Source organism: Brassica napus, chromosome C3, assembly GCF_020379485.1.
Source record: "Brassica napus cultivar Da-Ae chromosome C3, Da-Ae, whole genome shotgun sequence".
Classification (NCBI taxonomy): domain Eukaryota; kingdom Viridiplantae; phylum Streptophyta; class Magnoliopsida; order Brassicales; family Brassicaceae; genus Brassica; species Brassica napus.
This window is the reverse complement of record NC_063446.1, coordinates 8,040,604-8,067,805: the sequence shown is the minus strand read 5'-3', so window position 1 is coordinate 8,067,805 and position 27,202 is coordinate 8,040,604. Positions and strand designations below refer to the sequence as shown.

General features: G+C 33.6%; 2 protein-coding genes and 1 pseudogene across 2 annotated transcripts; 2 read left to right on the top strand and 1 right to left on the bottom strand.

The window, feature by feature from the left end:
- The first annotated feature begins 4,499 nt into the window (after positions 1-4,499).
- On the top strand, positions 4,500-8,078 carry LOC106387466 (oligopeptide transporter 8-like). Its single transcript, XM_013827328.3, has 5 exons — positions 4,500-5,156; positions 5,279-5,376; positions 5,840-6,671; positions 6,741-6,923; positions 7,413-8,078. Exons 1-5 carry the CDS (start codon positions 4,665-4,667, stop codon positions 8,025-8,027), a joined length of 2,220 nt encoding a protein of 739 aa, XP_013682782.1. The 5' UTR covers positions 4,500-4,664; the 3' UTR covers positions 8,028-8,078.
- A 3,420-nt stretch (positions 8,079-11,498) lies between these two features.
- Positions 11,499-13,130, bottom strand: LOC106386019 (outer mitochondrial transmembrane helix translocase-like). The gene is made up of 5 exons (XM_013825911.3): positions 12,924-13,130; positions 12,551-12,851; positions 12,135-12,293; positions 11,766-12,061; positions 11,499-11,696 (listed from the first exon to the last, which is right to left on the bottom strand). The coding sequence occupies exons 1-5, from the start codon at positions 13,128-13,130 to the stop codon at positions 11,499-11,501; spliced, it is 1,161 nt and encodes a 386-aa protein (XP_013681365.1).
- Positions 13,131-15,643: 2,513 nt separating this feature from the next.
- On the top strand, positions 15,644-16,782 carry LOC106386020 (annotated as a pseudogene).
- Positions 16,783-27,202: the final 10,420 nt, after the last annotated feature.

Genomic DNA, 27,202 nt, shown 5'->3' with positions numbered 1-27,202 from the left:
AAATCATCTTTAAATTAAGTGATATATTCAAATATGTCATTAAATAATGAAATAATAGAAATATAATATTTTAAAATTTTAGAAATATTATTTAAGTAAATTTTTATAATCATATAATTTTATTATCAAACAAGTTTTTCCAAATTTTATTCAATCTTTTTAAGAAATTATAAAAAATTTAATTGTAAATCATTTTTTTTTGTTTTTGATATCTACCAATTTTAGAACTTCTGTTTAGTTTTATATTTTGATAATTATAAAAATTATAATTATTTTAATTTATACAAGTTAATTTAATATTTCTTAACCAAAAATATAAATGAAAATTTATCTAAAACATAATTTTAAATAAATCAAATTATTCATTTTATCATAATTATATGTTTAACTAAATTAATATTTATATTAAAATATTGGCATAAAAATAATAAAATCTAAAATATTAAAAAAATATATTTTTAAATACAATTTAAATTTAAAATTGCTTCGCTGCACATAGGGCAGAAAAACACCTAGTTCCTCCTAAAAATGAGTACATCTATACTATTAAAATAGAAGTCATGACTTATTTTATGTGTGATTTTTTTAGTTGGACCATCCCTAAAAAAATATTAAATTTTACATAACTTAATTATAATATCTTTTAATATCTTTATTTTTAGGGTTTTTAGTAATTAAACCCCTCAACTAAAGATGAATCGTAAAAAAACCCTCAACTAAAAATCCTGTGAAATAAAACCTCAACATTAATTATGTTAACATATGTTACCCTCCGTCTAAAAAACCGTGACGGAGGGTGACATATGTTAACGGTTTATAAGTTGAGGGTTTATAATGTTGAAAACTTTGTTGAGGGTTTTTTTTACGATTCAAAAATAGTTGAGGGGTTTTATCACTAAAAGTCATTAAATATTATTAAATTATTTATTATCATTTATACATTGTTTTAGATTGATTTATAAGCCTTTAAAACTAATTTATAAATTTTAATACATTAATCTATTATAAAATTAATTTATACATCTTAAATTAATAATTTTCAACACTACTTACAACTTATTATAACTTCAAAATATTAAATTATTTGATATTTGGGAATAGTAATATAAAAGAATTTGTGTGTTTATATCGTCATTGTTAAATATCAAATAATTTAAAATTTCTAAGTTATATTAAGTTTTAAGTATTGTCGAGGATAATTCATCCATGAAGTCAATCTTTCTATTTAGAGTACGACACATTTTTTCCTATTTTCATGATTTCTGTCATTCGGCTCATATTTCCCCCCTCCCCTCCAAAATAATGCATGATTATTTTTATTCTCATTTATTTCTGAATAAATACATTATATTTTTATTTTCTTGATCAGTAATATATTTGAAACATAAAGTAATATAATAAATCAAGAACAATATAGGAAAATAGGAAAGTATGAGCCGGATGACAAAAATCATGAAAATATGAAAAAAGCGTCCTACTCTAAGTAGAAAGATTGACTTCATGAATGAATTATCCTCGACACTACTTATGACTTAATATAACTTAGAAACTTTAAATTATTTGATATTTGACAATGACGATATAAACACAAAATTTTTTATATCACTATTGCCAAATATAGTTATAATAAGTTGCAAGTAGTGTTGAAAATTATTAATTTAAGATGTATAAATTAATTTTATAATAGATTAATGTATTAAAATTTATAAATTAGTTCTAAAGGCTTATAAATCAATCTAAAACAATTCATAAATGATAATAAATAATTTGATAATATTTAATGACTTTTAGTGATAAAACCCCTCAACTATTTTTGAATCGTAAAAAAAATCCTCAACAAAGTTTTCAACATTATAAACCCTCAACTTATAAACCGTTAACATATGTCGCCCTCCGGCACGGTTTTTTAGACGGAGGGTAACATATATTAACGGAATTAAAGTTGAGGGTTTATTTCATATGATTTTTAGTTGAGGTTTTTTTTTACAATTCATCTTTATTTGAGGGGTTTAATTACTAAAACCCCTTATTTTTATTTGAAATACTAATAAATATTTTAAAGAAATGTCTAACAAAATCTTTCAAATATCCTTTAGAATCTTTTTAAATATATTTTTGAAATTAGTTATTTAAAAGTTAAATTATCACAAAGTATAATTAGAAACTAAATTTTAGTTTAGTTTTGATTGTAAACAAAAAATAATAATTATAAAAAATACTCTAAAAAATATTTAATGATAATAATAATTTCAAATTGGACTTATTTCAAAATTAAATTTAAGAAATATTTTTAAAAATGTTTTAAAAAGAAATATTCATTAGTATTTCGAATGTAAAAATTAACATATCCTATCTATTTAGCACATAAATTATGGCTTATTTCATATGTGTTTTTTTTTTAATTTAAATCACTTAGAAGTCATATCTTTAAATGCTTTTACCATGTAATACAATTAATTTACACTTTTCTTCATAGATGAAACATTTGATATTTATTCATATCGTATATATAAAACTTTAGTCTACTGTTATTAACGTTTGTGTATTCACCTGAATTAAAAACCAATTTGGTTTATTATTTAAACAACTATACTTATTTGATTTAATTAATCACTATATACCAAATTCTCTATTATGTAGGTTCAACTTAATTTAATTTCTACATATATTTTAAATTTAGAAATAAAACAAAATTTATGTAAATCAGTATTGTTACATAATAATGTTTTCAAAATAAATTTTATTACAAAAATACAAAATTTATAAAATTTATAGTAATAATATTATATGCCACAAAATTATTATTATAAAATTAGATAATATATAATACCAAATTATATTAATTTATTAATATATTTTATTGCATAATCTTAAGAAAATTATAAAAGTGTGGGTCAAGATCTAGTGTGTATTTATTTTCCTTAACTAATGGTATGGATCTTTCCAAAAGATAGCCAATCCATATAGAATTCAGTTTTTCTTTTCAGTTTTGTTAATTTTACCGAAAATAGAATTAAATAATCCTTTTCTTTCTGATAAAATTTTGGTTTGAATTCGGTTTAATTTTAACTTGAAAAGCATAAATGAATGATGAAACTTTTTATTTTCATATTTATGTTTCAGATGTAATAATGTAGCTCTTAGATTATGATGTTGTAAGTAATTTATATTAAGAACCAGATGTTAAAAGAAACATATATAAATTATAAATACATAATGAGTTATAAATCTAACATACATGACTTCTAAATTTTATATTTTCTCTAAGAAAAATATTAATGCAAAACTTCCCGGTCAATCCACCCTTTGATGCATCGGCTCCTAATTTTACCCTAAAGTACTCTATTCATCATACGCTGATACACTTCAATATCCTTTGCTAGTCAACTAATGAATGGCCGATGAAAAAAAAACTAATGAATGGCCTAAATCTCTCGGACCATGCAAGCTTTGTCATTTCTACCACAATTATTTATTTATTTTTATATTCCAATCACGTTGAAGTAATTAATGTACACGTAATACGTTAGTAAATGATATTGCGTTGAGTTAGACTGTTCTTATCGAATTTGTATTTAAGACTATATTTATTCAGTACGACTACATAACTACATGTAAGTTTAGACGATAACATTCAAACTTAATTAATGTTTTTACTTTTCTCACTCCTCGTCTTTAAGTCATTGAATAAAACATTTTAGTAAGATTCTCTTATCAGAATCAAATATTTGGCACATATAAAGCTAATGATTTAAGATTTCTTAACCATAAAGAAACATTTTGACCACGCAGGTGTATTGGGTGGTATGGCATGCTCGGAAAAGTGCTAAGCTCCGGATCTGAAACCTACCATTTAGATTTATCCGTCTGAATGTGGTCAGATAGGGTGGCTCTCTAACTCTCACATACAGCAACAGAGCTTTTGTATCATCGGTATGTCCCCCTCCATAAGATTATTAGATTAATCGGCCTTTCAGGATTGGATATTAATCCAGATTATCAAAAAACAATATATTTTACAAAAACTCCTATGTAAGGGAATAACTTTGCAGCTTATTTAATAATTTATTCATTTGGCACATATAAAGTTGATGATTTCAGATTTCCTAACCAAAACGAAACATTTGACTCCACTAATTAAAAAAATAAGTTTCCTTACGTCTGTGCACAAAAAGAAAGTTTCCTTACATCTTTATTTATTTTTGGTAATCTCCTTACATCTTAATTGTACAGTCAATGGTCATCAACACCACAATAAAGGTCTGATATGAATAAAATCCAATTCAATCCGTATCATACTTCCTTTTATAGTTTTATGTAAAAGCTCTTTAAAGATATGATACCAAAATTACTATAAAGTCTAAACAATCTTATTATCTTTATGCACCCAAAGAAAATAATATAACTCAATCAAGATCTCAAATCAACCACAACCTGAGGAAGAAAACTCTTCAGTATGTGAGTATCTTATCTATCTATCTTTATTGGTTTATCCTTTGTGTATATGATATTTACATGAATGTGAGCGTATATGTATTTGCATATTTAAAAAGAGAATCTCAAGAACGGTTACATAAACACACGGTCCACACAAACTTATAACATTACGTTTATCTTATTTGTATCCAAAGCAGAGAGACAAAACATTGTGTTTTTGAAGACCAATGAGAGACATGACAGAGATAAGATCGGAACTTGAGTCGGAATCTGATCTTATCGCCGACGATGAAATAAGTATAGTTCCACAAGTGGAGTTAACCGTGCCTAAAACCGATGATCCAACTGCACCGACGGTTACATTCAGGATGTGGGTTTTGGGCATAGCCGCGTGTGTCCTCTTGTCATTTGTCAACCAGTTCTTTTGGTACAGAACCAATCCTTTGACCATCTCATCTGTGTCTGCTCAGATTGCTGTTGTTCCCATTGGTCATCTCATGGCTAAGGTTCTTCCGACAAGGAGATTTTTTCAAGGGAAGAGGTGGTCTTTCACGTTGAATCCTGGTCCGTTCAGTACCAAAGAACATGTTCTTATAACTGTGTTCGCAAACTCAGGCTCTGGAGCTGTTTACGCTAGTCATATTCTAAGTGCTGTTAAGCTTTTTTACAAGAGAAGGCTTGATTTCTTACCTGCTTTACTCATTATGATCACAAATCAGGTAAATTTGATAGCTTTTTTTTAAATTCCAAATGAATTTCTAGGTTTAAGGATTTGGGAAAGAAAAAAAAAAGGATTTGTGAAAGAAAAACTCATAGGTTTTATTCTGTTGTTGCATGCAAGGTATTGGGATTTGGTTGGGCTGGTTTGTACAGGAAACATTTAGTTGAGCCTGGTGAGATGTGGTGGCCAAGCAATCTCGTTCAAGTATCTCTCTTCAGGTAACGATATCGAATACTTCGAAATGTTGCTATGTCTTATTACAGGCCGGTTATAGGCACATTCAGATGAAAAATTCAATTCTTACAGAATTACTACTCTGTTCCAAAACAGTATATTTTGAAAAGTTTTTAACTGTTTCAAAAAAATACATGATATTTGATATTTATATATTAATTTTAAATTTACTAAAAACTACGTGGCCAATGACGTTTTTTAAATTTTTTGATGATTGACTAAACTACTTTTAGTTTATATTTTTAATGTTACTTTTTATAAAAAAAAAGTGTATAAATTTTGTGACATTAACCAAAACATCAACTGTTTTAGTCGAATGACACTGACCCATGAATTATCAATTTTTTTTATTAAGATCAATCTTAAAAATGTTTATAGGCTCTATAAATCTCAGATCCAACTTTACAATCCCAAACTTAAAGAATCTCTTGTTTTGATCATATACAGAGCGTTGCACGAGAAAGAGGTGAAATCGAAATGGGGAATTACTAGAAACCAGTTCTTTGTTATCGCGCTAGTCACTAGCTTCTCATATTATATTCTTCCCGGTTACCTCTTCAGTCTCTTGACCACCGTCTCTTGGCTATGTTGGATTAGACCTAAATCTATTTTAGTAAACCAGCTCGGTTCAGGGTCAGTTGGTCTCGGTATCGGAGCCTTTGGTCTAGACTGGGCAACCATTGCGTCTTACCTCGGAAGCCCACTCGCTAGCCCGTTCTTCGCGACAGCAAATATAGCGGTCGGGTTCTTTCTTCTCATGTACGTAATCACACCCTTATCGTACTATCTAGACTTCTTCCACGCCAGAACCTTCCCAATCTACTCCGGTAAACTCTTTGTATCCAACGGACAAGAGTACAAGGTAAGGAACATCATCAACGACGAGTTCCGGCTTGATCACAAGGCTTACGCAGAGGCAGGACCAGTCCACATGAGCACTTTCTTTGCTGTTTCTTACGGGTTAGGTTTCGCCACCTTGACTGCTAGTGTTGTCCATGTATTGCTTTTCGACGGTAAAGATCTTTGGAACCAATCCAAAGGAGTGCTTCGTGGAAACAAGAAAATGGATATACATACAAAAATAATGAAAAGGAATTACAAAGAAGTTCCTCTCTGGTGGTTCCTTTCGATTTTCGCGGTGAATATTGCAGTTGTTATCTTCATGTGTTTTTACTATAAGACGCAGATTCAGCTTCCTTGGTGGGGAGCTTTCTTGGCTTGTTTGATAGCTATCTTCTTCACTCCTCTCGTTGGCGTGATCAAGGCCACTACTAATCAGGTTTGAAGAGAGAAACACATACATATTAAACCGGTTGTGATGACTAAACCGGGTTTTGTTTTGTTGTAGGCTCCGGGTTTGAATATTATCACGGAATACATCATTGGGTATGCTTATCCAGAGAGACCTGTTGCTAACATATGCTTCAAGACTTACGGATACATAAGCATGTCTCAATCTTTGACTTTCCTTGCTGATTTGAAGCTTGGAGCTTACATGAAAATCCCACCAAGAACCATGTTTATGGCACAGGTTAGTCTTATTACTTTCCCACATGCAAATCTTGTATACTTACTAGAAGTGCTGCCATAAACCAATCCAACCCCAGATGATTTAGCTTGGCCTTGATAATACCCTAATCTCTTAGGGTTTAATCTTGGCCTGGCACCATGCCCCCTGAGTCAATCCACATGCCATGGACTGGGCCAGTCCCGTAAATCCTCCACTTTAGACATTTAGGTGACGGTTCCACGAATCAGCTCGTGAAGATTTTGGGAGTTTTTAGACAATTTAGTAAGAACGTTAATTAAAAAAAAAAACTGAGGATATGTGTCTATAAAAATATATTCTTTTGAAATTTTGATGTTTCATTTGGTTGTGTTAGGACCTGACCTATTTACGGCCGAGCTAGCCTTGATTATTTACAAACTGGACCATGCATTTGGCTCTTCTTACTAGTGTGTCACTTAAATCTATAAAAACATAACAGTTTAACTAATTTATTGCTGTCGTTTTTCACAGGTAGTGGGAACTTTAGTAGCAGTTCTTGTTTATGCATCAACAGCTTGGTGGCTAATGGCCGAGATCCCAAACCTCTGCGACACTTCTCTCCTTCCACCAGGAAGTCAATGGACATGCCCAACCGATCGTGTCTTCTTCGACGCATCAGTAATCTGGGGACTTGTAGGACCGAGAAGAATGTTTGGTGATCTTGGAGAATACGCAAACATAAACTGGTTCTTCCTAGGAGGTGCAATAGCTCCAGCTTTGGTCTACTTAGCCACAAGAATCTTCCCAAAGAAGAAATGGATCTCAAACATTCACATGCCAGTTCTGATTGGAGCCACGGCAATAATGCCGCCAGCTACTGCGGTTAACTTCACGAGCTGGCTTGTTATGTCGTTTGTGTTTGGACATTTCGTGTTTAAGTACAAAAGAGAATGGTGGCAGAGGTACAACTATGTTCTGTCTGGAGGGATGGATGCAGGAACTGGGTTTATGTCTGTGCTTTTGTTTCTTGCGTTGCAACGTAGTGACATTACGCTTGGTTGGTGGGGGAATTCTGGTGAAGGCTGTCCTGTTGCTAAATGTCCAACTGCAAAAGGTGTGATTGTTCATGCCTGTCCTGTTTTCTAGACCATATATGTTTGTTCTGAAGAGCAGTAAAATTAACATAGTTTTTTTTTTCAAGTTATAAAAACGTTTACTTATTAAAATGTTGAGATGAAAATGCTTTAAAATCTCTATAGATAGACCAAATATACTTTCACATAACTACATTTATATAAAATTATAACTTTAATTATAAAATATTTTAAACATAAATAAATTTCATATTTATTTGTTCCTAAAAGTATTTCAAATCAACTCAATATACATAAATTTACATCACATAAGTTTCAAAACAATTGTTATACTAAAGTAACTAGGTAGTAACCCGCGCCTTGCGCGGGATGAGATTATTAATTTCGTTTTTAAATAAAAAGATATTAATTATGTTTAATCTGGATATCGGTTCGGTTCACATTGTTTTCGGTTTTTAGTCTCATAAAATATAATTACCATTCTAAATTCATATTTATTTTTCTTTGTTCGATTAAAATGAGTGAAGTTTTGATGTTCAATGGTTTTATTTTACAATTTTTAAACGAATGCAAATCAAATCAAATGTAAATAATAGTTGAAAAAAGACATTTAATATTATTTTTGTTGTTCGTACAAACAATGTTGGTGATGTTTTAAGATTATGTATTTTATATAAGATAATCTAATATTAGTTGTGTTGTTTGAACTTTCATATATGTTAGACATAATATAAAAAGTTGTATATTTATACTCATAGAAATTTGTTTTTATTGAGTTTAATAATATAATTTTTATTAATTGTAGTTTTTATATAATTTATTTTTAATAGTTATTTTTATTTTATTTAATTTTTTAATCCCTTAATTTTAATATAATTTATAAAGTAAAACAATTTGATTTTTGAATGGATATTGAGATTTTTATCTTTTTATTTCTATGTTATTGTTTTAAAAATGGATATTAAGAAAATACACAAACTAATTTTAAACAAATGGACTGTTGTAGGTTTTAAACCCAACATACCTTAATAAAAATGGACCATGTATTAATGAATCATTGAGTGAAAAGTTGATTAGAATCTTGGAACAGCCTTGTGAAAGAAATGAATCAAACTGATTCACCAGATCCTTTTTGATGGAAGTGTTAATCTCAACACCCCGCAGAATATAAAAAAAATCGAAACATAGAATCTGAGCATGCAAGTTTTTTAAAACTTAGTAATATGAAGAGTAAAGGATGCCTACATTAGAGTCGATTAGAACCATCTCAATGGTTAGACCACCAGCAACAATACTGCTACCACAAACGTATGATCTTCCTCCTAATCTTCCACATTAACCTGAATGGTTTCAAATCAGACACAAAAGTTATTGCAGCCACTATAGGAGAATGAGATAAATTTTGTAAGATTTTGAGTTTATGGAATAACTGAAATGAATGGGAGAAGCGAGTCTTATATAGTTTTACTATACCTAAGGCAATTCACGATGTATCTCCGTATAATACCAAATTTAATTTCATATCGTTTACCTTGTCAAGCAATCTTCGATATATATATTGCCATAACCTAAAAATGTGAAATATATGCCATCTAATATCATTAATTTACATTGCCAATCACTCACGACAATTAAATATTGTCCAAACCCATACGAAAACGGTTTAATTCGGTATGTGTACACTTGATTGATATCTTTTTAATATTCTTAACCATAATATTCTAATTTCGTCTAGGACAATCTTTTCATTCTCTTAAAAACACAAACTTAGGTTACGTGCATGAATAAACAATGTAAAAGAGGACTCCAATATGTATAGCATCAACAAAATCTTGCATTAAGGATGATAAGCTATAACACAAACATTGTTTTCTTCTTAGGTTGTAGATAAAGAAATTTTCATCTCTTACGTGCGTGTGAGATTTCTTTAAACGGCTGATTGTTGTTTTCTCGATAAGTATTATAATCAATGTCATTGATAGAAGTGAGAGTGTATACACTACAACGTCAGGTAGCATTGTAGAAATCGTTTTCGTTAGTGTATAACCCGCTTTTACAATGATAGCTTCTTGGACTGCAAGAGTCTACAGCAATCTGAGCGTCAGTATTGGCAGAATGCTACTTAGGTCCTTTCTCATTGTGATGCTACAAGTAACTACCAATGTCAAGTTTTGCATATTTGCTGAAACCTTTACCATTCAAGTTGCTACCACGAATTTTGTCTCTGAGTACTTATATTGTCTTTGGTGGGGTTTAAGAAATCTAAGGTATAACAACTTGATCCAAAATACTTATGGTGTATAAATTAAGATTATCTGGCGGTTTTGTTTTATAGTTCTTATGGCCAGAATGTAATCACAAGTGTATATTTTGGCGAGACCCTGTTCTGTATTACAATTTGTATTTTTGGGTTGATTCTCTTTACACTTCTGAACGGTAACATGCAAGTAAGCTTCAAAACTTAATTTTCATGACTAATTTTTTTTTTGTTTTTTTTTCTAACGAAAGATATTGTTTAACTTTGTGGAAAGACATCATTACAATCGATGTCCGTCAGAGTTGAGGAATGGAGAGTTAAGTGACAAGACACTGAAGAATGGATGAAGTATCGTCAACTACGTCCAGAGCTTCAAGAACGTGTCCGTTTATTCGTTCAATACAAATGGCTTGCATCCAGAGGCGTCAATGAAGAATCAATCCTCCAGTATTTACCTACAGATTTACACCGAGAGATCCAACGCCATCTCTGTCTCGCTCTTGTCCGATGGGTACATACATCAACTATCTCCTCACAAGATTTGATTGCTTTTTATTTCATAAAATCACAATGTTTTCCCAAGTACAAGATCACAATACAATTTCTCTCAAGTTTCTCTGCTCAAGTTTCAAGACGAAATGTTTCTCTGCTTTACCCTTGATAATTATCGGCATGAGCTAAATCACAGAAACGTGCATGTGATTAATTGAATCAAAATAGGAAAGTTTTTGTCACCATTTTATTAGGAGGTCTATCAAGCTGACACGTGGCCAAGGTAATGTGAACGCATTAAAGTCAATACTTCTCTTTTAATATATAAGGGATTTGTAGATGTTTTAAACTGAATATATCTAGTGTCCTGTTTTAGCTTCTGTTTTCAAAATTTTCCAAATTATATAAATATAATAAAACAGATAAATAATATTTTAACACATTAACTAGTTTATAACTTGAATTTCTTGTATTAAAATGGAGTAACATCACTCAGTCTCCATGTTCAAAATTGAGGGACAAGAAATGGTAAATGAATAACCACTTCTGCGTTGCTCACTTGCTTGCGACCTTGATGGAGTTATCAAACGCTACAATGTTCAAGGTGGCAATGCTGGAGAAGAATAAGAAGAGCGTCTTGTAACAGATTGGTTTAATAACGACAATGATGATGAGGAGGAGTCTAATGACATGAATAAAAGGTATGATACTCTGTTGGAGAAGCTGAATGCAATCGCCACTAAACTTGAAATTAAGCTTTCTGAGCTTTGTTAGTCACTGCTGATTTATCATCCCAGAGACTAAAAGCCTTGAGATGCCATTAATAACTGCTTGTACCTCGTCGCTATCCTTTGGCCTTCTCCAAACCGAACCTTGCAACCTTGAATCAGAGTACTCGCTTGCAGCAACCTGAGTTTTCTTTGAGGTAGCAAGCACCTTCTCCAAGTCCATTTGTGTCAATGCCCTAGGAACCTGAAAAATAATGCAGTTAAGTTCACAAAAATCAGGTTTAACATTCCCTAAACCCGGTTAACTACTAACCGGAATTTTCCTGCCCTTTCTCTCCTCCTCTAGTATCTCTCTGATTGGCAAGTAAGCTGCTTTCTTGCAAAGCTCAAAGATATCTGACCCGGTATAGTCTTCACACAACCTCGCTACAAGATCAAAGTCAATACCCTCCTCCACCCTCTCTCCTTTCAAAACAACTCTCAGTATCTCAGCTCTCTCCTTGCAATCAGGCATCCCTATCTCAAACGCCTGAGCAAAACGCCTCAATATCGCTTCATCCAGCTCGGAAGGTCTGTTTGTCGCACCAAGAACCATCACCCTCGCATTCTCTACAACACAAACAAACATACTTTAGAGATTGCACTAATTCAACAACGGTTAAACAGGACACAGTAGACTCACTGTCTGTAGCAACCCCATCCCATAAAGCCATAAACTCCGTCTTCATAATCGCCATCGCCTCATTACCCGTAGACCTTCGCTGGCCAAGAAAGCTATCCACCTCATCGATAAAAACAATCGCAGGCTGGAGTTTCTCCGCCAAGCTAAACACAGCAGCCACTAAAGAAAAAACAGAACAACTCACATCCCATTACTAATTAATAAGACCATCTCCAAAAGTTCATTCTATTTAAAGTTCATTCTATTTTTGTTCAACAAAAATATATAAACTATTCTATTTATAAAATTACTCGTTTTTTACTCTAGACTTTATTTTAGAGTGGAAAATAAAATAGCACGCTCCAAGCTTCTAACAGGGCCATTGTGATTGTGAGTTAGTAATAAACTAATAATTAACATGTCTACTACATCCTTACCAAGTTTTTGTGCATCACCAAACCACTTGCTCATCAGATTAGAGACCCTCACATTTATAAAAACAGCTCCCGATTCTTTCGCAATAGCTTTAGCAAGCATGGTCTTCCCGGTTCCAGGAGGACCATACAGCAACACACCCTTTTGAGGGCCAAGCAACTTCCCATAAGCGAAAAGCTCAGGTCTTTTCAGCGGTAGAATCACAAGCTCGTACAGAGACTGCTTCTTTGACTCTAACCCTCCAATAGAATCAAACTCCACGTCTATCTTTCGTGAGTTTATTACATCACCAGCTATTACATCCTGACATTTAAACAAAAAAAAAAAAAAGTAAAGAAACGAATTTATTTAAGTGGAAAAGACAAGACTTATTACCTCGTATTGATTGGTCTGGATAAGAGGACGACCGAGACGCTTGGCGATTTCTCTCTTACGCTTGAGGGCCTTGTCAGAAGCGTCACGGTTCGGGTCGGAATGACGGGCACAGACGTATAGAGACAAGCTAGCCAATGCAGCGCCTGCGACGTAGAGAATCAGTTGCTCTAAGAAACTTGAATCTCTCTTTCTTGAAGATGTCTTCATAACTCTTTTCTCAAGCAAAAACCCTTTGAAGAATATCAGGCTTAATTCTTGACGAGTGTATAACTTGATATGAACCAAAAAGCTTACTTTTTTTTAACCTAATCTCTCCTAGAGATTAAGTTAATTCTTGGAAGCTTGTTTACTATTAATCATATAAACCCGTTATACAGGGATACAAATTTGTTGAAAATGGAAAACTATTAAACATTTATCAAAAATGTAAAACTTCAATACTAACTATTAAAAAGAAAGTTACTGCAACTCTTAATGTAAAATATCCTAATCTATCTAACCATAGTCAAGTATCCTGTGGCTGGGTCGAGAAGAAGAAAGAAAACCTTTGACCGAAGTTACACCGGACAGCTCCCGGTGGTATTGTCGTAATATAATTTACCAGACTGTCTGACCAGGCCTTTCGTGGTATTTTAGTACTGGGTAGGAAGTTTCAAAGCCTCAGAAAGCCCAATTTAACGGCAGGGATTTTAGCCTCATCGATTTCATCACAAGATGTTCGCTGAGTTTAGTGGTTGGTCGGTGCGATAGCCGAGCGAACAGTCCGGATAACCCTAACAAGGTACTAATTTAACTAAAAACTACAAAAAATTCAGTACAGTAAAAAAAATCATTTGTGCTAAATAAAAATGTACAGTAATTTATTGTTAAGGGTTAAATTTAATAGTCATTTTTCAGTTTAATCTACTAACCAGTCCAACCAAATAATCCGAATCAAAATATCTGAAAAATCGATCGAACTTGCATACAAATCAAAACTTAATTAAACTTGAAACGAAAATAATGTTAAGGATCTTACCAAAAAATGTTAATTCATATTTAAATTTATGTTTAAGTCCAAAAAAGAAACTTAGTATTATCAGAATAAAGTTAAACTGAAATTAAAGAAGGACAAATCTCACCGATAGTCATACTCTAAATACCAAAATCTCTAAATTATGACCACTAAATCTTAAATTCAGACGTGAAATATATATTTATTGTATAGTTTATTATTTATATATTTAAAAGAAATAAATTTCAGATATTTAATTAGTTATTAGTCATAAATAGAAATATAATCGTCATTTTACTTTTTAATGAATAGTGAATACTATTTGAAATATTTTTTATATATGCTATTTTTTGATGAAATATTATTTACTGATATCTCTTATATATTAATCGAGGATCATTTAAAAAGTTGTAACCTTAAGTTTGTACTAATTAAAAAGAAACCATGCTTAAGTGTCACTTAATTAGAATGACAATTTTATCTTACGTGGCAGCTTAAGAATCAATTGAAAAAAATGTTGGTCCAGATCCAATTATTAGAAAACATTATATTAATCCAAACTATAAGAAACATGTATTCTTTCCTTAAATAAAAGCTACGGAATTAAGTAATATGATTAACATATATATGACAATTAATTTCTATGAATAATAAAGATTTGATAACAATTTTTGCATCCTTTTCATTTTTGTTTAATTTTATATTATTAAAAAAATTAAATAATCACATTAACCATATAATAAAAAAGTTAGATTTTTTTTCTTATATGTTATATTTTGAATTTTTTTAAATGACTTTAAATTACAAAAATGAGAAAACCTTATATGTTATATTTTAATTTTTTTAGAACGACTTTAAATTACAAAAATGAAGAAACCTTATATGTTATATTTTTCTTATATGTTATATTTTAATTTTTTTTAAACGACTTTAAATTACAAAAATGTAAGTTTTCCTTAAACATACGACCAAAATAATTAAAATGACATGTATCAGTTCGATGGTTGATATAAAACTTTTCAAAACTATATGGAAGATAAATGTCAAAATAATTCAATTGTGGAAACAATACTGTTTACCTTTTCAAGAATGTGTTCGGTGGAAAAAAATAAGGTTTTTGTGTCATAATTTGTTTAATGTCCAATCCGATCAATCCATGATATATTAATTATAGTTTAACTCTATAATTTTTAATGAAAATTGATCCGGTCCATCGGAAAAAAATTATATAATAACAACAAATAACATTGTATATGTATAAAATAAAGTGATCAAATTTATAAAAAAATATCGATAATATATGCAAATAAACTTATGCGTAAGTGGCAAGTCTTATGTCAGATGGACCGGATCAACTTTTAAGAATAATCAAATGAGTATTTGCAAATCGTGGAAAAGATAAGGTTTCATGAACATGCATGCATGTGTCAGAGATTTTTTTCGGTCTTATAAAATACTGGAGACATCAAACTGAAACCCACATGTCTCATGGGAAAAACTAACTTATCGTTACAGCATGGGCCATCAAATAAAAGATCAAATCACAACTCGATTTGCTCAAACCCCAACTCGATTTGCTCAAATCCCAATTTGATTTGCTCAAAGCACAACTCGATTAGTCTAAAAGTCAAAGCACATCTTGACCAAAAACTACCCCTGGTCATCTTTCCAGAAGCAAATTATTAAGGGCAGTTTGGTATTTTTCGGAACACAATTAGGTAGGTAACTAGGTGAGGAACCCCATGTTTACTTCCATGTTTAGCCTATTAAAGGGTGAGAGCTCCTGAATCTCAAAGCGGAAAGATATCAAAGGAGAGAGAGAGATGGCTTCAGACAAGAAGGTCTTTTCTTCAGATGAAGTTTCACAGCACAACAAACGCGATGATTGTTGGCTTATTATCTCCGGCAAGGTTAGTTAGAGCACCCGTAGTGATGTAATTTCTCATCATAGTTTCTTCCCAAATAAATTAATAAAAATTCAAAAAGTGAGAGAGATAATGTAGACAAAATCAGAAATGTTTCTTTATGAAGAAATTTTACACATGAGGTCTTTATACACTAGTCTTTTTGTAAATAGTTGAATTTCTTTTAACATAATAAATTTTAGTTATATAATTAAACTGTTTTTAGATATTGATATAATAATATGCAGAGACCTAGTTTAAGACATCCTCCACTAATGATGCTCTTACGTCTTCTCTTTTGTCTGAGAAATCATTTTACTGCTCATAGACTCATGGTTGAGTTCTTGAAGCTTATCTAGTTTCCATTCATGTGTATGTATGATTCTTTTACTTTTGAATTTAGGTGTATGATGTAACCCATTTCATGGATGAACATCCTGGAGGCGATGAAGTCTTCTTGTCCTCAGCAGGTTTTTGTACAAGTCTTCAAACTTTTCTCTGATCCAGTAGAATCTGTTCCATAAATTTGTATGCTCTGTTGTGGTGTTTGTTGACAGGGAAAGATGCTACTTTTGACTTTGAAGACGTTGGTCACAGCGAAGACGCAAGAGAACTTATGAAGGAGTACTACATTGGTGAGATCGATTCGTCTACTGTTCCAGCAACAATGACATACGTTGCACCTGTGCAACCCACTTAAAACCAAGACAAGACACCAGAATTCGTTATCAAGATTCTGCAGTTCCTTGTTCTAATCTTGATCTTGGGTCACCCTCTTGTTGTCCGTGAATATACCAAGAAAGAGTAGAAGCTAAGGCTTTGCTTTTTTTTTTTTCCTTCCTATATCTTTCTCATCTCTCCGTATTTGCGAAATTAAATATTACCGTTGTTGTGGTCCTAGACTTTTTGTGTTACCTTAAATAAATAATAAATGTGTTGCCAGTCTCGTCATGGTTTATCATCTGGTTTCTTTTTAGTGTTGAGTTGAGATGTTTTCTTAACTTTGATGGTCAAGGAAAAGAGTGCTTTTACCAACAGGATAATGTTTGAAACGTATCTCTTGCATTCTTTTCAGCATGATAATGTCTTGTTCTTTTCATTAGTACTACCTAAACGTGATGATTGATAATGATGTTGGATAGTTAAACTGTAACTATGGAATATTTTCTAGAATTTAATCTGTATAATTATTTGATGTAACTGTATCGGTCTTAGCTTTAAAATTTAAATGAGAAAAATAAAGCAAGATTTTTTTCTACAGTTTAAAACACTACAAGAAAACACAGTTTTAGCAAGGAAATTTAACGAGGAAAACTATTCCTCGTGAAATTACGATGACTTAACGATGAAATTGCGAGGAAATAAAGTTTCGTCGTAATGGCCTTGTAAAATACCGAGTAAAGATTTTCCTCGTAAAATCGTCGTAAGTTAACGTGGTTTTTCCGAGAAAAATGTGTTTCGTCGCAAATTCGTCGTAATTTTAGCATGATTTTTACGAGGAAATAACTTACGAGGAAAGAACGAGAAATCCACCAACTTAACACGTTTTTTTTGCCACCAACCTAATTTTTCGTCGTAAATTCCTAGCAAAATTCAACTACCAGATTCGAAAATTTTCTATATATATGGAGGTTTGAACATAATTTTAAGCACACCAACAAGAAAAAAAAAAGTGAAAAAAATGTCGGGCTTGGGAAATATTTTCGAGTTGCGGAGGTGGATGTATATGCATAGAGATGCTAACGGGAGAGTGACGAAAGAATATCTTGCTGGGTTGGAGCGTTTTATGCATCAAGCAGATTCTACACCGCTCGCCCAAGAAAGCGGTAAAATATTCTGTCCTTGTAGGAAATGTAACAATTCAAAGTTGGCAAATCGTGAAAATGTTTGGAAGCATTTAGTAAATAGAGGTTTCACGCCAAATTATTATATCTGGTTTCAACATGGAGAAGGTTATAGTTATGATCAGAATGAAGCTAGTAGTAGTAATAACAACTTTCAAGAAGAACCGGTTGATCATCAATTGCATAATGCACATAGTTACCATCAGGAGGATCAGCCGATGGTAGATTATGATAGGGTTCATGATATGGTAACTGATGCATTCGTAGCTCATGATGATGAAGATGAAGAACCTAACATAGATTCAAAAAAGTTTTATGAAATGTTAGATGCGGCAAATCAACCACTTTACAGTGGTTGTAGAGAAGGTCTCTCTAAATTGTCATTGGCTGCTAGAATGATGAATATTAAAACTGATCACAATCTACCTGAAAGTTGCATGAACGAATGGGCAGATTTATTTAAAGAGTATTTGCCGGAAGACAATGAGTCTGCTGATTCTTATTATGAGATTCAGAAACTGGTTTATAGTCTTGGGTTGCCTTCGGAGATGATAGATGTTTGCATCGACAACTGCATGATCTACTGGGGAGATGATGAGAAGTTGGAAGAATGTCGATTCTGCAAGAAACCACGATTCAAGCCGCAAGGAAGGGGACGTAATAGGGTACCGTACCAAAGGATGTGGTACCTACCAATTACAGATAGATTGAAAAGATTGTACCAATCGGAGCAGACTGCTGGAAAGATGAGGTGGCATGCCGAGCATACTCAGACGGATGGTGAGATGACTCATCCATCAGATGCAAGAGCCTGGAAACATTTTAACAAAGTACATCCGAATTTCGCTAGCAATAGCCGGAATGTGTACCTCGGATTATGCACAGATGGATTTAGTCCATTTGGAATGTCAGGGAGACAATATTCATTGTGGCCTGTCTTTCTTACGCCATACAACCTGCCACCGGAGATGTGCATGCAACGGGAGTTTTTATTCTTGACCATATTAATACCCGGTCCGAAGCATCCAAAAAGGTCACTTGATGTTTTCCTACAACCACTGATAAAAGAGTTGAAGGATTTGTGGTCAACAGGGGTGAGGACGTATGACTGCTCAACGAAGAAGAATTTTACGATGCGAGCTATGCTTTTGTGGACCATAAGTGACTTTCCTGCCTATGGGATGTTGTCTGGATGGACTACACATGGGAGATTAGCTTGTCCATATTGTAATGGAACGACAGATGCATTTCAACTGAAGAATGGTAGAAAGACAAGTTGGTTCGATTGTCACCGTCGATTTCTTCCAGTTGGCCATCCGTACCGAAGAAACAAGAATTTGTTTAGGCACAAAAAGGTTGTGAGAGACACTCCTCCTCCATATCTAACTGGAGAACAAATTGAAGCGCAAATCGACTACTACGGAGCTAACGAAACAGTTCGCTGGGGTGGTAATTGGCATGTCCCTCGTAATATGCCTGATTCTTACGGTGTTCATCACAACTGGCACAAGAAGAGTATATTTTGGGAGTTACCATATTGGAAGGATCTCCTTCTGCGCCACAACCTTGATGTGATGCATATAGAGAAGAATTTCTTTGAGAACATCATGAATACAATATTGAATGTCCCAGGGAAGACAAAAGACAACATAAAATCGAGGTTGGACTTGCCGGATATTTGCTCAAGAAGTGAGTTACATATAAAAAGCAATGGCCAAGTTCCCGTTCCAATTTTTAGATTGTCTTCAGAAAAAAAGTCGGTTTTGTTCAATTGGGTGGCATCAGAAGTGAAGTTCCCTGATGGGTATGTTTCAAATCTTTCAAGATGTGTTGAAAAGGGTCAAAAGTTCTCCGGGATGAAGAGTCATGATTGTCATGTCTTTATGCAACGACTTCTGCCATTTGCATTTGCGGAGCTACTTCCAACAAACGTACATGAACCACTTGCAGGTAGTTTACAATAGGACAATAATATTAAATTGGTTTAGTTTACAATAATAGTATTTGACTAACAATGTGTTTAATTGTTTTTGGAATAGGCATTGGAGCATTTTTCAGGGATTTGAGCACACGCACTCTTAAAGAAGAAGTCGTAGAACAGCTTCAGGAGAACATTCCTATCTTATTGTGCAACTTGGAGAAGATATTTCCTCCAGGCTTTTTTGACGTGATGGAGCATCTAGCTATCCACCTCCCATATGAGGCATTGCTTCGTGGACCGGTACATTACGGATGGATGTATCAGTACGAGCGAGCCATGAAATATTTGAAGGGAAAAGCAAAGAACCTCGCCAAAGTTGAAGGTTCTATAATTGCTGGAAGTTTGACAGAAGAAGTTTCTCACTTCACATCGTACTACTTTGCGTCAAAAGTACGTACACGAAGAAGAGCTCCAAGAAGATATGATGATGGTGGCGTTGCGCCCACATATGCAGTTGTTGGTGTTCCAGAAATCTTTAGCCAGATTGGACGACTTGGTGGGAAATCAAAACAGGTTTGGTGGTCGAGTGAAGAAGACGCTCATAGTGCACACACCTATATTCTACTCAATTGCGAGGATCCATTGATGCGTTATTTTGAAAGGTAACTTAAATTGAGTATACATTATATAATTGAGAGAGATTAATTCATGTAAAATGTGAATTTACAGCATGTTTGTTTCACAAGTCGAAGAAACATTTCCTGGTATATCCACAAGTGACGTAGACAAAAGAAAAGATCAACACTTTGTTAAGTGGTTGAAGAATCAGGTATTAATCAAATACTTTTAAAATTTTCATACATGAATGATTTGTATTTCAACGTTCTTTTTATTTTTAAATAGGTTGATTATGACGACGATGCAGATTATCCTAAGTGGTTACACGAAGTAATTCAATCTCCACTTGTAAAGGTCACCACATCACAGATGTATTTCACACGAGGCTATACTTTTCACACATATGAGTATGGTAAACAGCGGGCAACCAGTAACTATGGAATTTGTGTGAAAGGAGAAACAGATTTCTACGGAATCTTGACGGAGATTATTGAAGTCGAATTCCCAGGGATATTGAAGCTAAAATGCGTCCTCTTCAAGTGTGAATGGTTCGACCCCGTCGTCAATAGAGGTGTTCGGTTGAACAAATTCGGTGTAGTAGATGTCAACGGTGGCCGGAGGTACAACAAATTCGAGCCCTTCATCTTAGCTTCACAAGCAGACCAAGTTAGCTTCCTTCCATACCCACGGATGAGAGAGTCGGGTATAAATTGGTTAGCCGTGATCAAAGTTACACCTCGAGGACGAATCATCGTAGGAGAAGAACCACCATTGCAAGAAGAACAAATAAATGAAGTTCATGAACCTGAACAAGAAATTGATGACATCCTTCTCATTGATCCGCATAATCACGAGTATGAAGATCTTACCGAAGATCCCACGGAGGAAGCTGTTGAAGACGAGTTTCATGTAAATGATGATGTTTCAAGTGATGACGAGAATGTCGATGAATCCGATTAATGTATTTCATATTTGTATGAGTTTGATTTATTATATATAATTAAAGATAATGGGAGTTTATTTATAAATAAGATATCGACATTAATTATAAGTAAAGGAATTGTGTTTTTATAATTTTCGGTTTGGATTAGAATGAATTGCTTGAGGTTAAAGGATAGAAGTGTTTGATATATGAAGTAGAAGATAAAGAAGATGTGGTTTGGGATTTGGGGTTTCGTTTTAGGGGTTTAGAGACAGTCGTCGTACTTTCCACGTTATCTCACGGGAATTTTACGACGATTTATAATACATTACCTCGCATATTCCACGGTAACAGTAAACGTCGTAAGAGCCTCGTTAACTTACGTGGAATAAGAGACGATTTATAATTAAAAAAGCGGACCTCGCTTATTCCACGTAAGACTAAAACGTCGTAAGAGCCTCGTTAACTTACGTGGAATGAGCGAGGTTAGCTTTTTTATTTTACTTTTCGTCGTTAATTCGTCGGTAAATATACTAAAATGAAACCCAAATCCCTAAACCCCAAATGTGCAAACCCTAAAACTCCCCATCCTACTTCATATAAACTAAAAAAAAATTAATTTTCAATTTTTTTTTTTATGTTTTTAAACCTTTCATATATGATTTGTAGAGTGTGTTTGATTTGTTGTGTGATATGTCAAATTCAAAATTTGTAAAATTGTTTTCCAACGTATTAAACCTTTCAAATTCAAAAAAATATATATATTGAAGTTAAAGGGTTAGAAATATATGAAGTATAAGATAAGAAATATAAGGAAGATAGGGTTTGAGGTTTGGAGATAAGAAAGATAGGGTTTGAGGTTTGGGGTTTAAAATTTTAGGGGTTAGCAAAAAAAGCCTCGCTATTTGCACGTAAAATCGATGATAAAAACAAAAATCGTCGCAAGAACGACGTTAAATAAAACACGGGCCTCTGTATATCCTCGTTAATTTGCTTGGGCCTTGCGACGAAACGAAAGACGGGCCCACGTAAAATCGATGATAAAACAAAAATCGTCGCAAGAACGACGTTAAATAAAAGACGGGCCTCTGTATATCCTCGTTAATTTGCTTGGGCCTTGCGACAAAACGAAAGACGGGCCTCTGTCTTTCCTCGTTATTTTGCGACGAATTGTCGACGAACACTAATCCTATATATAGGCGAAACCGCAGCCCTCTTCATTTCCTCTCTAATTCCTCTCTAGAGCCTTTCTATTTCCTCTCAACATGGTAACTCTCTTTCCTCTCTAAGTAGTTTAGGGAATTTAGATTAGGTGGTTAGTTTAGGGAATTTAGTTTACGAAATTAGTTTACAAAATTTAGGTTTCCTCATTTTATTAATTACGTAGTTAATACTGTTCATAATTTTTTATTTACTCTTGAATTTAATTTAGAAATTTAAATTTTGCAGACTATTCGTAGGCACCAGCGTAGTGCTCACTACTCGCAGATGTTCGGTCCACCGGGTAGTCGGTTAGACCCGTCTTCACTTCCCGGTTCTTCTTCAGCTCCTGGTTCTTCGGGTCAGCAGGAGACCGTCCCCGAGACTCAATCTTCTCAGAGAGTCTCGCCTTCTTCTACGGCATCGCCATCAGTTCCTCATGTGCCTCCTCCGGTAGCTCCTCCTCCGATGCCAGCTCCTCATGTGCCTCCTCAGATGCCCGCCCATCAGGTTCATGCTGATTTGATGGTGCCAGCGAGTTGTCCTTACTCTCAGTACACTGTTGAGGACATTCTCGGTTTGCCAGGCAGAGAAGGCTTACCGATCATAGACCCCGACCGACCTGAAGGAACTCTTTGGTATGTATGTTACATTTATTTTTTAAAATTCATTTGTGACTTTAATAAATATTTAAAACTTTGAATTTGTTTTTTTTTTCCAGGTTTGGGGTTGATAACTGCCTTGCAACAGAAGTAACCGAGACGATTAAAGGTTACTTCTCCATGGCACATCCCAACTGGAAATCCACTCCGATCTACATCAGAAGGACGTGGTTCAAGATTTACGCTGTAAGTTTTTACAATTTATTCCTGATTTATATTTTTTTAAATTTTATTTTTCTAAACTAATTATTAATGTTTTTTTTTTTGCAGCAAAAATTTAATTGGTCCATGGGGGTCACTGAGAAGGTGCGGAAAGAGTTTATCGACAAGGCGAAGAAACGTTTGTTGGACACGGTCTCCAACTGGAAGGGTGACTGGATCGTGAAGGGCTATGAGCGGGGCAAACCCTCAACCATCACCACGGACGTGTGGGATGGCCTCATCCGTTACTGGAGGGATCCTGATGCCATGAGAGTCGCCCAGTCTTGCTCCGCCTCCCGTAACTCGGTAGATGAGCATGGCCACAGGGCGATGCAACATAGTACGGGCCAAAAACCACACGCCCGCGTCCGTTTGGAAATGGTACGTAATTTAAATATTTAACTTTTTGATTTTTAATATATATATATATATATAATAAAAACTTTCTTAACTATTTTTAGGCCAAGGAGTTGGGACGTTTACCGACTCTTATGGAACTTTTCGATCGGACCCACAAAAACAAGGCGGGCGCATTTGTAGATGAGAGGTCTGAGAAGATCTACAATGATGTGGCAGCTCGTATTGACGAGCGTGAGACCCAGCTGGCGCAGGAGTCCGCCGACGGATTACCCGTCGTCTTATCCACAATAGAAGTGGATAGAATTTACGAGGAGGTAAATTTTATATAAATTTTTTATTAATTCCATTTTACTTTAAAATTTAAATTTTAATATATATTTTATTGTTTTTTAAGGTCGCTCCTAAGAAAAAGGGACGTGTGTTGGGGATTGGTTCCGTCAACGATGTTCCGAGAGCGACTTCCTCTTATGGCCAGAGACGGGATGATGAAGTCTCTCAGCTGCGCGACGTGTTGGAGACGACACAACATCAGCTGTCGTCGACACAAAACGAGTTGGCCTCGACAAAATCGTCGTTCACAGCTCGTATGACTGGTCTCGAGAACTTCTTGGACGTCATAGCGGCCACAAATCCGGAATGGGAGGCCATGTTCAGGACCATGAGACAACAAAACCCCATTCCAGGCGAGACATCCGTGCAAGTCAACGAGGAAGATCTCTCGAGAAGGAGCGAGGAATTCTACGACGCGGCAATGCAGCATTAGTTTTTTTTTTGTTATTGTATTTTAAAATTCAAAACTTATTTATATATTATATAATTTCATTTTAATTCGGCCAAAAAAATTTTTCCTATTCGATTTAATTTCAATTAAAATTTTATTAATAAATTAAATAAATATAATTTTTATTTATAAATTCAGTAAATAGAAAACAAAGTAATTTCGTCGCTAATTCCCGATGTATTAACGAGGAAAATTAACGACGAAATATCGAGGAACAATTATCGAGGATTTTACGTGGATTTACTTACGATTCTATTACGACGAATTATTTTCGTGTTTCTTACGTTTTTATTACGACGAATTTATTTAGAGGTTTTTGCGTGTCTTTTACGACGAATCATTTACGAGTTTCTTACGAGGAAGCACAACGACCGCGTTACGTGGAAACCCCACGTGGTCTTTACGACGAAAACTTAATTCTTCTTTACGAGGAAAATATAACCTCGCTAATTAACGAGGAAATGGCGACGAATCTTCTCTTACGACAATCATATAACGACGAAACGCCTTTCATCGCCATTTCCTCGTAAGCCTTCTTTTCCGAGGAAATAACGACGATTTTGGCCGTCGTTAAATTTGTGTTTTCTTGTAGTGAAAATTTTGCTTAAAAAATATTCTTAAAACTTTTGTATGTAGATTTTTTTTTTTTGATCAGATAATTAAGGAAACCCTCGGGTTTTGAGGTAATCATGAATCTTGAAAAGCTGTTGAGGTCCATAGTTACTGACTCCAACAGCTCAAACTAGCTCCTGAAAAAGATAAACCAGTATGTCAAATTTCCAAGGGCTTAGGGTTCATCAAGAGAATGCGTGTTTGAGTAGATTTTTCTAATCAAGCAACCTTCTCGTAGGTTTGCCACTAGAGGCCCGCAAATTTGAAGTTGACCAATGAATGTCTGATCCCGAGCTGGTCTATATGAAGCTTGTCTAGCTCTGAAACATGATAATAACGTTCACTTACCATCGATCTCCATCAAACCGGAAGTAGAATAACACAAGAGAGACAAAATTAAGACTTATAGAGACATGCATGCATTCACAAACTGTCCTGAAGTTAATCTATAGAGATATATGGGTATTATACAATAGTTATGGACTAAAGTTGTAAATATGCATTAATATTTCTAGGTTTCCTATATGTAGTCAAAAGTTGGCTTTGTAAAGAACAACAAGAATTAAGATAGAGAAATTTAATGCATATTTTACAACTTTTTTTTTTTTTTTTTGGTAACTCTGGTATCTGGGTAGCCACATTCCCAACTATCCCTCCGTAAGGGATCCAGCGTACCAACGGAAGGGATGTTAAATCCGCTGTGGCCGGGGCTCGAAGTCGTGATGGCGGGCACCTCAACTGAGGTTCCTTTACCACCAGACCACGAGGTCCGGTTTATTTTACAACTTTAATACATAACTATTGTATAATACCCATATATCTCTATATAATCACCGTGTGTAAGCTGCAAACTTTGTAGCTATCAGAATCTCAGTGGCCGTCATTATGCAAACAACAAGGAATCTCTTGTCAGAACTAGCATCAGAATCTCAGTGGCCATCATTGTCGGCATCTCACTCTTCTCAACGTCAACATCTGATTGCATCTTCAGGCACTTTGAAATCTCCATCTCTCAAAGGGAATGTTGCTCCTGCTGTATAGCCCCTCTCTGTTCAAAAACTCTGTGGAGCAAATAAACGAGTATCCATGGAGAAATTCTTGGGTTCACCCCTTAGGTTGAACCTCTAGATTTACCAACCAATAGTGTTTGAGTATTTGATATTTGATATCTTTTAAAAAAGGAAAAAAAATTGAATTTCCAAATAAGATTATATTTTTAAAATAAAACAATAAAAATACATAAAAATAGTTACAAAAAAATAAATTAATAAATATTGTTAAACCGTTAGCAAAATACTAAATCCTATACCCTAAATCCTAAACTCCAAACCTTAAATTATAAACCTTAAATCTTGGATAAACCGTAAACCATTGGAAAATTTTAAACCCTAAATCATACATTAAAAACTAAATCTTAATAACACTAAACCCTAAACCCTAATCACTAAACCCTAAACCCTTGGATAAACCCTGAACCCTTGGATAAATCATAAACTCTAAATCAAAAATATTTAAAATTAAACCCTAGAGTTTATGATTTATCCAAGGGTTCAGAGTTTACCCAAGGGTTTAGGGTTTAGTCATTAGGATTTAGGGTTTAGTGTTATTAAAATTTAGTTTTTAATGTATGATTTAGGGTTTAAGATTTTCCAACGGTTTAGAGTTTATCCAAAGTTTAAGGTTTAACGTTTAGGGTTTAGTATTTACGGTATAGGGTTTAGTATTTTGCTGAAAACTTAACAATATTTATTTATTTATTTTTTGTAACTATTTTTATGTATTTTTATTGTTTTATTTTAAAAATATAATCTTATTTGGAAATTCAATTTTGTTTCCTTTTTTAAAAGATATCAAATATCAAATACTCAAACACTATTAGTACTACAATAAACATGCAAAAATATATTCCCTCTGTTTCATATTAAATGTCACTTTAGCTCATTTTTTCTTGTTTCACAAAGAGTGTCATTCCACGGTACCAATGCAATTTATACAACCTTTCAGCTGAAAATTAATTGCAAAATGCATTGATTTTATAAATAATCGATTTACCTAAAATGCTATTGTTTAGATATGTGATATTAATGAAAACATAAATACATTTTAATGAGTTCCTTAATATGTGTGAAAAGTGTCTAAGTGACACTCTTTGTGAAACGGACGGAGTATATGTCAAAGAAAACTCAGACATAACAGACCTTATAATTCTTCTTCTTTTTTTTTTTGACATCAACCTTATTAAATTAAACTAGAGCTTGAC

What these genes read in the sequence shown, in the direction of transcription:
- LOC106387466 (XM_013827328.3), top strand. Translation starts at nt 4,665, where the DNA reads ATGAGAGACATGACAGAGATAAGATCGGAACTTGAGTCGGAATCTGAT. An exon ending in TCATTATGATCACAAATCAG is followed by an intron (nt 5,157 to 5,278) that starts GTAAATTTGATA and finishes GTTGCATGCAAG; the next exon opens with GTATTGGGATTTGGTTGGGC. An exon ending in GTTCAAGTATCTCTCTTCAG is followed by an intron (nt 5,377 to 5,839) that starts GTAACGATATCG and finishes GATCATATACAG; the next exon opens with AGCGTTGCACGAGAAAGAGG.
- LOC106386019 (XM_013825911.3), bottom strand. Translation starts at nt 13,130, where the DNA reads ATGAAGACATCTTCAAGAAAGAGAGATTCAAGTTTCTTAGAGCAACTG. An exon ending in TCCAGACCAATCAATACGAG is followed by an intron (nt 12,852 to 12,923) that starts GTAATAAGTCTT and finishes TTTAAATGTCAG; the next exon opens with GATGTAATAGCTGGTGATGT. An exon ending in TGGTGATGCACAAAAACTTG is followed by an intron (nt 12,294 to 12,550) that starts GTAAGGATGTAG and finishes TTTTTTCTTTAG; the next exon opens with TGGCTGCTGTGTTTAGCTTG.